The sequence below is a fragment of the Musca autumnalis genome, unplaced genomic scaffold, assembly GCF_047663935.1.
Source record: "Musca autumnalis isolate F117 unplaced genomic scaffold, ASM4766393v1 scaffold_1, whole genome shotgun sequence".
NCBI classification, from domain to species: domain Eukaryota; kingdom Metazoa; phylum Arthropoda; class Insecta; order Diptera; family Muscidae; genus Musca; species Musca autumnalis.
Window position 1 is genome coordinate 25,548,079 of NW_027411644.1, and position 16,068 is coordinate 25,564,146.

Sequence of the window (16,068 nt, forward strand, 5' to 3'; positions counted from 1 at the left end):
CACTTTTTCCCTTGGGAAGGGTTCATAGAAGCACCCTTTCCCTTGGGAAGGGTTCTTAGAAGCACCCTTTTCCTTGGAAAGGGTTCTTAGAAGCACCTTTTCCCTTGGGAAGGCTTCTTAGAAGCACCTTTTCCCTTGGGAAGGGTTCTTAGAAGCACTATTTCCCCTAGAAAGGGGTCTCAGAAGCTCCCTTTCGCCTGGGAAGGGTTCGTGGAAGCATCTCTTTGCCTAAGAAGGGTTCTTAGAAGCACCATTTCCCTTAGGAAGGGTTCTTAGAAGTTCCCTTTCGCCTGGGAAGCGTAGGGTTTATAGAAGCACCACTCCCCTTAGAGTGGGTTCTTAGAAGCACCACTCCCCTTAGAGTGGGTTCTTAGAAGCACCACTCCCCTTAGAGTGGGTTCTTAGAAGCACCATTTTCCTTAGGGAGCGTTCTTAGAAGCAAACTTCTGGGAACGGCTCTGACAAACACCCTTTCGCCTAGGAAGGGTTCTTACAAGCTCCCTTTCGCCTTGGAAAGGTTCTTGGAAGCACCTTTTCGCCTAGGAAGGGTTCTTAGAAACTACCTTTCCCTTGGAAGGGTTTTTAGAAGCACCCTTTCCCTTGGGAAGGGTTCTTAGAAGCACCCTTTTACTTGAGAAGGGTCCTTAAATGGACCCTTTCCCTTGGAAGGGTTCTTATAAGCACCCTTTCCCTTGGGAAGGGTTCTTAGAAGCACTTTTTCCCTTGGGAAGGGTTCATAGAAGCACTTTTTCCCTTGGGAAGGGTTCTCAGAAGTACCTTTTCCCTTAGGAAGGGTTCTTAGAAGCACTTTTTCCCTTGGAAAGGGTTTTTAGAAGCACTTTTTCCCTTGGGAAGGGTTCATAGAAGCACTTTTTCCCTTGGGAAGGGTTTATAAAAGCACCCTTTCCCTTAGGAAGGGTTCTTAGAAGTAACCTTTCCCCTAGAAAGCATTCTTAGAAGCACCCTTTCGCCTTGTAAGGGTTCTTAGATGCACCCTTTCTCAAGCGGTGTTTCCCAAATTAAGTGCTTCTAACAGAGCCTTTTTAAAAGAAACAAATTTGAATTTAAGGTTATTTTAGATTTTTTATTAATTTCAAATAAATTTGTGTATTTGAAAGATTCTGAAAATTGGATATTTGTATATTATACAAAAATATGAAGTTGTTTTTATATATAAAAAATTTATATGAGAAAATGCGCAATAATGAATGCCATATAAATGCATTACCAGGAAGGAGCTCCAAAATGTTAGGAATGAAGATGTTTTTGTATTTAGTTTGTGCTAACAACCATAAGATATACCCCTCATAAAATAACTTTAATGGAGGGTATAAATAGTTATCATAAAAATTAAAGATAAACACTTAGTATACGATATTAACGAGCCCCATGTCTTGAGGGTGGACGAGGCTCAAAGATTCCTTGACTACTCGGGTGGTGGTCAATGTTTACAATTTCAAAACAGCATTGGCAGCATCAACAACATGGCGGGCTGAAATGCCAAAGACATCCAAAAGGACAGTGGGTGGACCGGAACGTGGTACACCGGGTACGTACAAGTGCTTGACAACAAAATCACGTTTGTCGGCCAATGCAGAGAGGACAGCTTCACCCAAACCGCCTTGTCTGTAAAGAGAAATTACAAAATTAAATTATACTCAAAATATTTTATGAAAATGTCTTTCAACTTACTGGTAGTGATCTTCTACAACAACAACGCGACCGCCACAGGCGCGACCACTTTCAACAATCAAATCAACATCCAAGGGCTTAACGGTGAAAGGATCAACTACACGGGCATGTACACCAGCCTTCTCCAATTCTGCTGCAGCCTTCAAACACTCGTGCAAAGTAACACCAGCACCAATAAGCAAAACTTGATCATTGGCAGATTGTTTGACAACTTTACCCTTGCCAATGACGAAAGGTTCATTGTTGTCGTACAGCACAGCAGTGTTGGGACGAGAAGTACGAATGAAGCACACACCCTTGGTGACGGCAGCCAATTCTACGGAACGTTCACAACTGACAGCATCCGAAGGATAGAACACAGTACTGCCGGGAATGGCACGGAACATGGCAACATCTTCCAAACCCATTTGAGAGGGACCATCTTCACCAATGCTGACACCACAATGTGAACCAACAAAGTTGGCATTAGTTTGGGAAATGGCACCCATACGAATTTGATCGAAGGCTCGAGTAAAGAAGGTGGCAAAGGTGGAGGCAAAGGCAATGCAACGATCACGGCAAGCAGCGCCAATGGTAACACCAACCAAATTCTGTTCAGCAATGAAGCACTCAATGTAACGTTCAGGGAAGGCCTTCTTCAACTTGTCGGAGAAAGTGGAATTCTTGGTGTCACCATCTAAGGCAATTACACGATCATTGCTTTCAGCCAATTTGGCCAAAGCGGTACCGTAAGCCAAACGGGTAGCAACCTGTTCTCCCAATTTGTAGTTGGGTGGGGATGACAATTTCACCTTGGTGATATCAACTGGGGGTGCAGGCTTGCACTTGGTGGGTGTCTGAGGGGCCAATGCTGGTGGTCTGGCCGATGAATCAACCATTAAACCTTGCAAGTGCTTGATAACTTCATTGGCCTTATCGCCTAATGGCTTGCCATGCCAGTTATCCAAATCCTCAATGTTGGGGAAGAATTTGCCCTTGTAAGTTTTGGCAATAATGGCAGTGGGTTGATTTTTAGTATTGGCAGCTTCATAAAAGGCTTTGCACAATTCCTCAACATCATGACCATCAACGACAAGAGCATTGAAGCCAAAGGCTTCCAAACGTTTGCGATACACGTCCATTTGATGTTGCAATGAAGTGGGTTCAGATTGGCCCAAACGATTCACATCGAAGATCACACACAAGTTGTCCAATTTATAGTGACCAGCAAAGTGCAAAGATTCCCAAATGGAACCTTCAGCCGATTCACCATCACCAACAACGACATAGGTTCTAAAAGAGGGAGAAATTTCGAAATATGGTATGAAATAATTTAAGTGCGTCCTACTTTACTTACCTATAGTCAGCTTTATCGAAATTCTTGCCAACATAGGCCATACCGGCAGCCACAGCAACACCCTGACCCAAAGAGCCAGTACCAACATCAATGAAGTTCAAACGTGGTGTAGGATGACCCTCCAAATCGCTATCGATTTTACGCAAATTTTGCAATTCCTCAACTGGGAAAAGACCAGCTTCAGCCCAGGCAGCATACAAAATAGGTGCAGCATGACCCTTCGACAAAACCAAACGATCACTGGATGGATCGCGGGGGAATTTCAAATTTAAACGCATGGTATTGAAAAACAATACCGACATAATTTCAGCAATTGAGGCACATGATGTAGGATGTCTGGAAGAGAAGGGAGAAACATTAATGATAACAAGAGATTTAGGTAAAAGAAAAGTTTATAATAAAAAATACGTTAGATAAAAATCGCAACCTTATCGATGACATAGGGATTTTTCTGTCAGAGCGGGTCAATAGAAGCCGCATTTCTTTTGAAAAGGCTCCAGCAGAAGCAGACTTTCTTTCAGAAAGGGACCACTGCAGCAGCCTTTATTTCAGAAAGGGTCCATTGAGGCAGCCTTTCTTTCAGAGAGGGTCAACAGAAACAACATTTCTTTCCGAATGGGTCCATAGAGCCAGTCTTTCTTTCAGAAAGCGTCAACAAAAGTAGTCTTTCTTTCAGAGAGTTTTAGAGAAGGTCCAAAGAAGCCGCCTTTCTTTCAGAAAGCACACGTTCTTCCAGAAAGGGTATAGAGAAAGGGTCTATAGAAGTACCCCTCTTTCAGAAAGGTTCTATAGAAGCACACTTTCTTTCAGAAAAGACCTATAGAAGCAGCCTTTCAGATAGGGTCTATAGATGCACTCTTTCTCCCAGAAATTGTCTAGAGAAGCACCCGTTCTTCCAGAAAGGTTCTAGAGAAGTACCCGTTCTTCCAAGGAGGATCTAGAGAAGCAGCCGTCCTTTCAGAAAGGATCTAGAGAAGCAGCCTTTCTTTCAGAAAGGGTCTAGAGAAACACCAGTTCTTCCAGAAAGGATTTATAGAAGCACCCTTTCTTCAGGAAGCCTCTATAGAAGCACCATTTTTTCCAGAAAAGCTTCATAGAAGCACCCTTTCTTTCAGAAAAGATCCGTAGAAGCAGACTTTCTTTCAGAGAGTGGGTATAGATGCACTCTATCTTCCAGAAAGAGTCTGGAGAACCACCCTTTCTTTCAGAAAGGCTCTATATCAGCACTCATCCACAAAGGGTCCATAGAAGCACCCTTTATATCAGAAAGGATCTATAGAAGTACCCTTTCTTCCAGAAAAGATCCATAGAAGAACCGTTTCTTTCAGGAAAGATCCGTAGAAGACTTTCTCTGAGGAAGGGTCTCTAGAAGAACTTTTTCTCCCAGAAATGGTCCAGAGAAGCACTCTTTCTCACAGAAGCACCCTTTCTTTCAGAAAAGCTCTATATAAGCACTCTTCCACAAAGGGTCTATAGAAGCACCCTTTATATCAGAAACGGTCTATAGAAGCACCCTTTATATCAGAAACGGTCTATAGAAGCACCCTTTATATCAGAAGCGGTCTATAGAAGCACCCTTTATATCAGAAACGGTCTATAGAAGCACCCTTTATATCAGAAACGGTCTATAGAAGCACCCTTTATATCAGAAACGGTCTATAGAAGCACCCTTTATATCAGAAACGGTCTATAGAAGCACCCTTTATATCAGAAACGGTCTATAGAAGCACCCTTTATATCAGAAACGGTCTATAGAAGCACCCTTTATATCAGAAACGGTCTATAGAAGCACCCTTTATATCAGAAACGGTCTATAGAAGCACCCTTTATATCAGAAACGGTCTATAGAAGCACCCTTTATATCAGAAACGGTCTATAGAAGCACCCTTTATATCAGAAACGGTCTATAGAAGCACCCTTTATATCAGAAACGGTCTATAGAAGCACCCTTTATATCAGAAACGGTCTATAGAAGCACCCTTTATATCAGAAACGGTCTATAGAAGCACCCTTTATATCAGAAACGGTCTATAGAAGCACCCTTTATATCAGAAACGGTCTATAGAAGCACCCTTTATATCAGAAACGGTCTATAGAAGCACCCTTTATATCAGAAACGGTCTATAGAAGCACCCTTTATATCAGAAACGGTCTATAGAAGCACCCTTTATATCGGAAACGGTCTATAGAAGCACCCTTTATATCAGAAACGGTCTATAGAAGCACCCTTTATATCAAAAAGGGTCTATAGAAGCACCCTTTATATCAGAAAGGGTCTATAGAAGCACCCTTTATATCAGAAAGGGTCCATAGAAGCACCCTTTATATCAGAAACGGTCTATAGAAGCACCCTTTATATCAGAAAGGGTCCATAGAAGCACCCTTTATATCAGAAAGGGTCCATAGAAGCACCCTTTATATCAGAAAGGGTCCATAGAAGCACCCCTTTATATCAGAAAGGGTCCATAGAAGCACCCTTTATATCAGAAAGGGTCCATAGAAGCACCCTTTATATCAGAAAGGGTCCATAGAAGCACCCTTAATATCAGAAAGGGTCCATAGAAGCACCCTTTATATCAGAAAGGGTCCATAGAAGCACCCTTTATATCAGAAAGGGTCCATAGAAGCACCCTTTATATCAGAAAGGGTCCATAGAAGCACCCTTTATATCAGAAAGGGTCCATAGAAGCACCCTTTATATCAGAAAGGGTCCATAGAAGCACCCTTAATATCAGAAAGGGTCCATAGAAGCACCCTTAATATCAGAAAGGGTCCATAGAAGCACCCTTTATATCAGAAAGGGTCCATAGAAGCACCCTTTATATCAGAAAGGGTCCACAGAAGCACCCTTTATATCAGTAAGGGTCCATAGAAGCACCCTTTATATCAGAAAGGGTCCATAGAAGCACCCTTTATATCAGAAAGGTCCATAGAAGCACCCTTTATATCAGAAAGGGTCCATAGAAGCACCCTTTATATCAGAAAGGATCCATAGAAGCACCCTTTACATCAGAAAGGGTCCATAGAAGCACCCTTTATATCAGAAAGGGTCCATAGAAGCACCCTTTATATCAGAAAGGGTCCATAGAAGCACCCTTTATATCAGAAAGGGTCCATAGAAGCACCCTTTATATAAGAAAGGGTCCATAGAAGCACCCTTTATATCAGAAAGGGTCCATAGAAGCACCCTTTATATCAGAAAGGGTCCATAGAAGCACCCTTTATATCGGAAAGGGTCCATAGAAGCACCCTTTATATCAGAAAGGGTCCATAGAATCACCCTTTATATCAGAAAGGGTCCATAGAAGCACCCTTTATATCAGAAAGGGTCCATAGAAGCACCCTTTATATCAGAAAGGGTCCATAGAAGCACCCTTTATATCAGAAAGGGTCCATAGAAGCACCCTTTATATCAGAAAGGGTCCATAGAAGCACCCTTTATATCAGAAATGGTCCATAGAAGCACCCTTTATATCAGAAATGGTCCATAGAAGCACCATTTATATCAGAAAGGGTCCATAGAAGCACCCTTTATATCAGAGAGGGTCCATAGAAGCACCCTTTATATCAGAAAGGGTCCATAGAAGCACCCTTTATATCAGAAAGGGTCCATAGAAGCACCCTTTATATCAGAAAGGATCCATAGAAGCACCCTTTATATCAGAAAGGGTCCATAGAAGCACCCTTTATATCTGAAAGGGTCCATAGAAGCACCCTTTATATCAGAAAGGGTCCATAGAAGCACCCTTTATATCAGAAAGGGTCCATAGAAGCACCCTTTATATCAGAAAGGGTCCATAGAAACATCCTTTATATCAGAAAGGGTCCATAGAAGTACCCCTTCTTTCAGAAAGGGTCTATAGAAGCACCCTTTATATCAGAAAGGTTCTATAAAAGCACCCTTTATATCAGAAAGGGCACCCTTTATATCAGAAAGGGTCTATAGAGGCACCCTTCCTTACAGAAAGGGTCTATAGAAACACTCTTTCTTCCAGAAAGGGTCTAGAGAACCACTCTTTCTCACAGAAGCACCCTTTCTTTCAGAAAGGCTCTATATAAGCACTCTTCCACAAAGGGTCTATAGAAGCACCCTTTATATCAGAAAGGGTCTATAGAGGCACCCTTCCTTACAGAAAGGGTCTATAGAAGCACTCTTTCTTCCAGAAAGGGTCTAGAGAGGCACTCTTTCTTCCAGAAATGGTCTAGAGAGACGCCCGTTCTTTCAGAAAATGTCTAGAGAGGCACCCGTTCTTCCAGAAAGGGTCTATAGAAGAACCCTTTCTTTCGGAAAGGGTCTAGAGAGGCACCCGTTCTTCCAGAAAGGGTCTATAGAAGAACCCTTTATTTCAGAAAGGGTCTAGAGAGGCACCCGTTCTTCCAGAAAGGGTCTAGAGAGGCACCCGTTCTTCCAGAAAGGGTCTATAGAAGAACCCTTTCTTTCAGAAAGGGTCTAGAGAGGCACCCGTTCTTCCAGAAAGGGTCCATAGAAGCACCATTTATATCAGAAAGGGTCTATAGAAGTACCCTTTCTTTCAGAATGGGTCTGTGGAAGCAGAATTTCTTTCATGGAGGGCACACAGAAGCGGCATTTCTTTCTGAAGGGATCCATAGAAACACCTTTTCGTTCAGAAAGCGTCCATAGAATCACATTTTCGTTCAGAAAGGTTCTAATAGAAGCACCCTTTCGTTCAATATGGGTCCATAGAAGTACCCTTTCTTTCAGAAAGGTTCTATAGAAGTACCCTTTCTTTTGAAAAGTTTCGATAGTAGCACACTTTCTTTCAGCAGCGTTTCTTTTAAAAAGGATCTGGAGAAGTGTCGTTTCTTTTTGAAAATAAATATTGACCTAATTTCTCAAGATCTTTAGCTGCTAGGCAACAAATTATGTTTTTCCCTTATTTATCAAGATTAAACTGCGTTGGGTGGCATAGCATAGTGAACAGTTGAACTGTTATCAACAATAAAAACCCACAACTTGTATATTCCAAGTGGGCCAGTCTAGACTCATAAAAAAACATTAGACGAACGCACACATACACATGACAAATTTGCATGTAAACATGTGGTCCCCACTGAAAATACACAAAACGTTTTTTTGGGGGCTCGTCTTTTTCCCCGAATTTTGTTGCCAATTGATTAAAATTTATTTATTCAAATGTTCACGTTTTTTGTTGTGCCAGCCAAAGAGTAGACAAGAACATGTTTGGCATTTTGCTTGGTTGTGCGGAAAGATCCCGAACATCGTTCACAAACTGTAATCTGCCGGTAAAAAGCACGTGTACATGTTTTGGCGTAACAACCAAATTTTTATGACCAACAATTTGAATAGACTTTTAAAATTGTTTTTTTAAATGTCTGTTGCTAATGGTCTGTTATAATTAGTCTGGTGCGTACGAGCTATTGGGAATAAGAAGAGATAATTTATTCTATTGATATAAACAAGAAATTAGATAAACTGTGCAAATAACAAATACACTCTGTCAAATATGTACAGTGAGTGTCAAAAATATTCGGTTTTCAATCTCACCAATAATAACACCTCAGTATTTTAGAAGCCCATACCCAATATTCAAAAAACCAAATACTTAAACAAATGTTGGTCCTGTGGCAATTAAAAAATGTATGTGCATGGATCCATGGCAACCATATAAGCGAGAATAACAAAGAAAAAGTGTTAAATCTGTTTTCTATGCGTCAAAAGTATTAGGTTTTTGTAACTTTTGTTAAATATTTTGGCAAAAACCCGGTCAATATCGAACTTTTTCTGCAATATTAGTATACATTTCAATAATTGCGAACAGAATCTTTGTTCCTGTGTGCAAAAATATTATATTTCATAGCAAATTATTAAAATTTAGGGCTAAGGAAAAACGCTATCTTAGAAAGGAGAACGTTCTCCTACCGAAGCTCTTAAATTAGGTAAAATTTTTGCCAATTTAGATTCCTTTATCACGAAATCCATGTTCACAAAACCGTGAATTGCATTTGTTAAAATTGTGACGTTAAGTAAATACAATACATAAAACAATTATCTATAATAAATATGTACATAGGTACTAATACATACAATACGTGCTACACCACTGCATTTAATTTCTATTCTATATACCAAATGCGAATGATAATTTTGATTAGCGTTTCTCCCTATCAGTTGACTGTGGCTGGTAAAAATAAAAAAATAAATAAGCTAACGGGTTGAGTGGGGATAGAGAATGTCATTCATTCCTCAACTCTCTTACTCTTGTTTGGCGTCATCGAATCTAATTTGTTGAATTAAAAAAGAAGGTGCATTGTAGGAAATACTTGAACTGATTATATTGTATTACTGTATTAAAGGTTTGTGTGAATGTGCGAAGAGAAATGTCGCCTGATTATTTTCTAATTGACGATCATTCACATTTGTAGACCACCAAAATGGAATTACCTTGTGAATTTCCGGATACTTGTGTAAATAAAAGAATATATTGCAGTATGATGTATACCATATTTTAATAATTTCAATACAAAGCGGAATTAGATGAAAATTTCAATACCTTAAATAATATCTACATCACTGATGCACATGCCTTTAATTTAAATTAAGTCTTACCATACACTAACATACAGTAACATTCTTCCCGTGTTCATATCTGGTCTACATTGTTCCTCAAAACATAAATTGATAGCTTTTGGTTTAGGTTTCAATGTGATCCCATACAAATTCTGTTAAAATAACATAAAGGGGTTTTGATTTAGGCATGATATAGATGGTGTTTTTTTTTGCAAATACATATATTTTTTTATTGTAATCATTGAAATGCCAAAATGTCGGGGATTGTGGTGAAATTTTGTTATCACCGAGCAACGTACAAAGGGTGATATCGCTTTGGCAAATATATGACCAAAAACCACATAATTAACTTTCTCGATAAATATAAAATTTACTGTGCATATCAGTGTTAGCAAAAGGGTAAGCTGTTAATACCCTCCAAATTAAGAAAAATCAAATCTTTAGCCCTATGGGCTAAGTTACTGTAAATTACGTGCCCTTTTTTTGGCCGTATTTATCTTAACGATTGTGGACTTTTCTAATTAATGCAGAAGTTTAGCTTTGGACATGGATTAAAGCGCATGTGTGAAACTTCTAAAGACCCTTTCCAGAGGAAAGGTGCTTCTATAGTCCCTTTCCAGAGGAAAGGCTGCTTCTATAGACACTTTCCAGAGGAAAGCTGCTTCTATAGTCCCTTTCCAGAGGAAAGGGTGCTTCTATAGACCCTTTCCAGAGGAAAGGGTCTTCTATAGACACTTTCCAGAGGAAAGACTGCTTCTATAGACCCTTTCCAGAGGAAAGGCTGCTTCTATAGACACTTTCCAGAGGAAAGGGTCTTCTATAGTCCCTTTCCAGAGGAAAGAGTGCTTCTATAGACCCTTTCCAGAGGAAAGACTGCTTCTATAGACACTTTCCAGAGGAAAGGCTGCTTCTATAGACACTTTCCAGAGGAAAGGGTGCTTCTATAGACCCTTTCCAGAGGAAAGGGTCTTCTATAGACACTTTCCAGAGGAAAGGCTGCTTCTATAGACCCTTTCCAGAGGAAAGGTGCTTCTATAGTCCCTTTCCAGAGGAAAGGCTGCTTCTATAGACACTTTCCAGAGGAAAGGCTGCTTCTATGTCCCTTTCCATAGGAAAGGGTGCTTCTATAGACCCTTTCCAGAGGAAAGGGTGCTTCCATAGACCCTTTCGAGAGGATAGGGTACTTCTATAGACCCCTTCCAGATGAAATGGTCTTCTATAGACCCCTTCCAGAGGAAATGGTCTTCTATAGACCCTTTCCAGAGGAAAGGCTGCTTCTATACACTTTCCAAAGGAAAGGCTGCTTCTATAGACCCTTTCCAGAGGAAAGGTGCTTCTATAGTCCCTTTCCAGAGGAAAGGCTGCTTCGATAGACACTTTCCAGAGGAAAGGCTGCTTCTATAGTCCCTTTCCAGAGGAAAGGGTGCTTCTATAGACTCTTTCTAGAGGAAAGGGTCTTCTATAGACCCTTTCCAGAGGAAAGGCTGCTTCTATAGACCCTTTCCAGAGGAAAGGGTGCTTCTATAGACTCTTTCTAGAGGAAAGGGTCTTCTATAGACCCTTTCCAGAGGAAAGGGTGCTTCTATAGACCCTTTCCAGAGGAAAGGGTGCTTCTATAGTCCCTTTCCAGAGGAAAGGCTGCTTCTATAGTCCCTTTCCAGAGGAAAGGCTGCTTCTATAGACACTTTCCAGAGGAAAGGCTGCTTCTATAGTCCCTTTCCAGACGAAAGGCTGCTTCTATAGACACTTTCCAGAGGAAAGGCTGCTTCTATAGTCCCTTTCCAGACGAAAGGCTGCTTCTATAGACACTTTCCAGAGGAAAGGCTGCTTCTATAGTCCCTTTCCAGAGGAAAGGGTGCTTCTATAGTCCCTTTCCAGAGGAAAGGGTGCTTCTATAGTCCCTTTCCAGAGGTAAGGGTGCTTCTATAGTCCCTTTCCAGAGGAAAGGGTGCTTCTATAGTCCCTTTCCAGAGGAAAGGGTGCTTATATAGACCCTTTCCAGAGGAAAGGTTGCTTCTATAGACCCATTCCAGAGGAAAGGGTGCTTCTATAGACCCATTCCAGAGGAAAGGGTGCTTCTATAGACCCTTTCCAGAGGAAAGTGTGCTTCTATATACCCTTTCCAGAGGAAAGTGTGCTTCTATATACCCTTTCCAGAGGAAAGTGTGCTTCTATAGACCCTTTCCAGAGGAAAGTGTGCTTCAATAGACCCTTTCCAGAGGAAAGGGTGCTTCTATATACCCTTTCCAGAGGAAAGTTTGCTTCTATAGACCCTTTCCAGAGGAAAGGGTGCTTCTATAGACCCTTTCCAGAGGAAAGGGTGCTTCTATAGACCCTTTCCAGAGGAAAGGGTGCTTCTATACACCCTTTCCAGAGGAAAGGGTGCTTCTATACACCCTTTCCAGAGGAAAGGGTGCTTCTATACACCCTTTCCAGAGGAAAGGGTGCTTCTATACACCCTTTCCAGAGGAAAGAGTGCTTCTATAGACCCTTTCCAGAGGAAAGTGTGCTTCTATAGACCCATTCCAGAGGAAAGGGTGCTTCTATAGACCCTTTCAGAGGAAAGGGTGCTTCTATAGACCCTTTCAGAGGAAAGGGTGCTTCTATAGACCCATTCCAGAGGAAAGGGTGCTTCTATAGACCCTTCCCAGAGGAAAGGGTGCTTCTATAGACCCTTTCCAGAGGAAAGGGTGCTTCTATAGACCCTTTCCAGAGGAAAGGGTGCTTCTATAGACCCTTTCCAGAGGAAAGGGTGCTTCTATAGACCCTTTCCAGAGGAAAGGGTGCTTCTATAGACCCTTTCCAGAGGAAAGGGTGCTTCTATAGACCCTTTCCAGAGGAAAGGGTGCTTCTATAGACCCTTTCCAGAGGAAAGGGTGCTTCTATAGACCCTTTCCAGAGGAAAGGGTGCTTCTATAGACCCTTTCCAGAGGAAAGGGTGCTTCTATAGACCCTTTCCAGAGGAAAGGGTGCTTCTATAGACCCTTTCCAGAGGAAAGGGTGCTTCTATAGACCCTTTCCAGAGGAAAGGGTGCTTCTATAGACCATTTCCAGAGGAAAGGGTGCTTCGATAGACCCTTTCCAGAGGAAAGGGAAGTCGTTCTTTATAATTGTCAGGCATGAATTGAACTTGATGAAGATGGAAATCGTACTATACCCCAAGATGTGAAACTTCCCGATTTCCAGATACCCGATCTGGACGGAGTTGCACAATTCTGGACTACCGTATGAAGAAGCGGACAAAGAAAGGTCTCATTGCACTCTATTCCTGCATGAACTCCATTGACAAAAGTTGGGGACTTAGACGACCAAATCATACGCTGTACGCAATCCGGTACGAAAGAACCCGCTGTCGTGGGATTGTGGACTTATCTGGCGGCAGGTACCTGTGAGGAAGGCACACCTGTCCACACTATCAAGGGCGAATGTGATATAATCTCCAACTGTAAATTTCCTGGTTCAGTTTCAAGCTGCGAGGACGGCTCTCATCCTTATAAGCAGATATTCAACTATCAGGAAATCAGGAGAGTTATTTTGAGACCAATTTCACAGGACTCGTGACCTGTATATGTCGATAGTTAGACGGTCTGAAGGTTCTCAAGGCAATATATACAGATAGATTCAATAAGGCATTAGCGCCAGTATCTACTGCAAAAATCCACTCATATAAGCATAACGATTGATATGGAGGCTTTCAAGCTGCGATTCTAGCTATCAAGAAAGAAGAAAAGTTGTTTAGAGGACTTAAAACCAGTCTCATAAGACCCTTGAGGGCTTTTAAGGACCAGACCCTAAAGACTATCAAGTTGTGGACATGACCATTGATCCATGAGTGAATAATGGCTATGTATGATATAAGCAATATCGTTAAACTTTGCTGGGTTCCAGGACGTTGTGACATAATGGGACACGAATTAGCTAATGAACCAGCTCTCGAGGTGGCTTTCAGTCGATCGATGTAGCAATTAATGAATCTGTTAGGTCACCAATGAGCTGCTACATCGGAACAGTTCGTAAGGTCTTCCTTAAACGCTGATGCTGAATACCCCAGTCATTCTGAACTGCAATCACCCAACGTAGAATCATTTCTCTTCTCCCAATCGATAAGTTAAGGATGACAATTACCGTGGGAGCAAGTTGAGTTTAAGCATTAAGCTCGGATAAAATTATAATTTTTTTCTATATAGCTGGCCTTCGGTCGGGAATTTGAGACTTTCTGCTATGGACAGGTGCAAATCTAGGGCACGGGAACAAAATATCTTTTAAATTGAAAATGTTTTTCTAAGTAGCCTACATTTAACAAGGGAATTTTCGGAAGCCCATATCTCAGGAAGTATGGCCTTCCGCAATAAATATTATATATATTTGTGATTAGGGTAACGAGACCTACCTGTGGTCCCGATCTGAGCTTAATGCTTAAACTCATCATAAGCCCCGAAAATGTATGATTGTTTTTGTTTCTTTTGAATTTTAAACCAAACGGAACAAAATATACATTTTAAAATTGCAGTTTACCTAATGCTTTAGAATCTAAAAATTGTGCAATTTTCTTGGTCAACATTTCGAGTTGTTTACATTGAACAGATGATTAAAAGTCAGCTGATCAGACTTGCAAATTTTTGCAGGACAAATTTTCCCAGCAAAAATTTGCAAGTTCTCAGTCACAAAACTCTCCAAACTCGCTCTCTTTTGTTGGATAATTTGGTTATCGAACAGAATTCAGTAAAAATTTGTACAAATTTTTGGGTTATCGTACAGACCTATTGTAACAGCACACATCACAAGCTGTTCTAAGATTGGTATGTTGTATAAGCCATGCATTTTCGGACTTTGAAATCCCATATCTCGGGAAGAACGCACTTCACCATAAAATTATACATATATTGGCGTTAAGTAGGGGGGACGAGTCATGACCAAAATGTCTTTATATGTGGCAAAAATATGGCCACAACAAACGGTCAGCAGATGATGAAAGAGAGATACCCTACATATGCCAAATATTTTTTGCCAAGGGCCCTATCAAAGACTAGTTTTATTTTCACTAAAAATTAAAAATCAAATAAAAATTATGGCTTGGCACTTTTAAAAATATACCTTTATTTGCACCGCACCCTGTAAAATTATCTCTTGAGAACAGAACATTTACTGCAGTTTTAATCTTGATTATTCTACAAAAACAATCGTGTTAGTTGTTATCTTTGTGACACTATACCTCCCCCCCCCCCCCCCCAACACATAACAGCAACAACAGATAATTGGGGAGAACTTTCCAATTTGGCGGCATTGCAAAACAAACATCATCCGAAGTTAGAGTGGAGTGATTTTGTTGTTACTATACTCAAATTGTTGTCAAGGTCAAGTAAGGTCATAAAATGCTGATTACATTAGAAAATAATTTAATAATTAAAGAGAAGGGGGTATTTGTTCAAAAAAAAAAAACACGACTTTAACATTGGCGATTGTATTGAAAAATACATATTCCAACAACACATGTAAAGAACATGTCATTGGAGGGACAAAATAATAAAACCACGTGTTTCACAAAAGCATTAAAAATTGAACAGTCATTAATTACATTTTTCAATGTCTTTTTTCTAACTCAGTTTTTAGTTCAAGGAAAAACTACTTTTCCCCACTAGAACTTTGAAATTCAATTGCCTTGCTTTTCATAAAACAAAATCTATTTGCATTTTGCAATAACCTCTACAAAATGCGCGAATTATTAAACGAGCGAAAATGAAGGCTGGTTAATTTTGCACTCACTTGGTGTTTTAGTTTTGAAAAACACACACACGAACATTCAGAAATATACTATGTATACACAAAAATATGATTGGAAGAGATAGAAGTGAAGAACTTACCCGGATTTGGAGGCCTGTGTTGAGGTAATCGAATGAATACGCAAACGTTGTGCGATATCTTTCAATTCTTGGATAGCTTTAGCTTCGGGTTTGTGGTAAGACATTTTGCAATTTTTTTAAAATTCTTCTTGGTAAGAAATTTATAGAAACACTATTTGCACTTTGTTCTAAAATGTAATTGCAAAAAAATCTCGGTGGTGTTTTTGTTGTTGTTAAATGCCAACGGGATTGTTCCTGAGCTGTTTCGTTGTGTTTAGCGGCCGGCTTTCGAAAACCAACTGAAGAAATTCAATTTTAATTCAATAGTTGGAGCTGACTGGTGGGGCCAATGGAAGCCAGACAAAATGGGAGAGAGAGCGATAGTGAGAGCAAAAAAAAAACACAAAGTTGTTTTGCTGTTATAATTTCTACACATTTGTTGCCAGCCACTTAAATGAATGAATTGTAATTACAATTTTTTCAAGTATGTTTTTTTCTAAACCTAATTCTTAATAAACTTAATCTTTCTTTATGAATGGAATAAAAATATCTAGATATAATATATTTTTTTAGTTTAATTATACTATTCTAATGTTTGTGATTCTGATCCGAATGATTGAACTGGATAGTGAACTACGAACTAGATTACT

At 40.3% G+C, this 16,068-nt stretch overlaps 1 protein-coding gene across 1 annotated transcript; it reads right to left on the minus strand.

Annotated features, from left to right (window-relative positions):
- Positions 1–1,063: 1,063 nt before the first annotated feature.
- On the minus strand, positions 1,064–16,068 carry LOC141395231 (transketolase-like protein 2). The gene is made up of 4 exons (XM_073970779.1): positions 15,440–16,068; positions 3,029–3,364; positions 1,693–2,964; positions 1,064–1,626 (listed from the first exon to the last, which is right to left on the minus strand). The coding sequence occupies exons 1-4, from the start codon at positions 15,541–15,543 to the stop codon at positions 1,449–1,451; spliced, it is 1,890 nt and encodes a 629-aa protein (XP_073826880.1). The 5' UTR covers positions 15,544–16,068; the 3' UTR covers positions 1,064–1,448.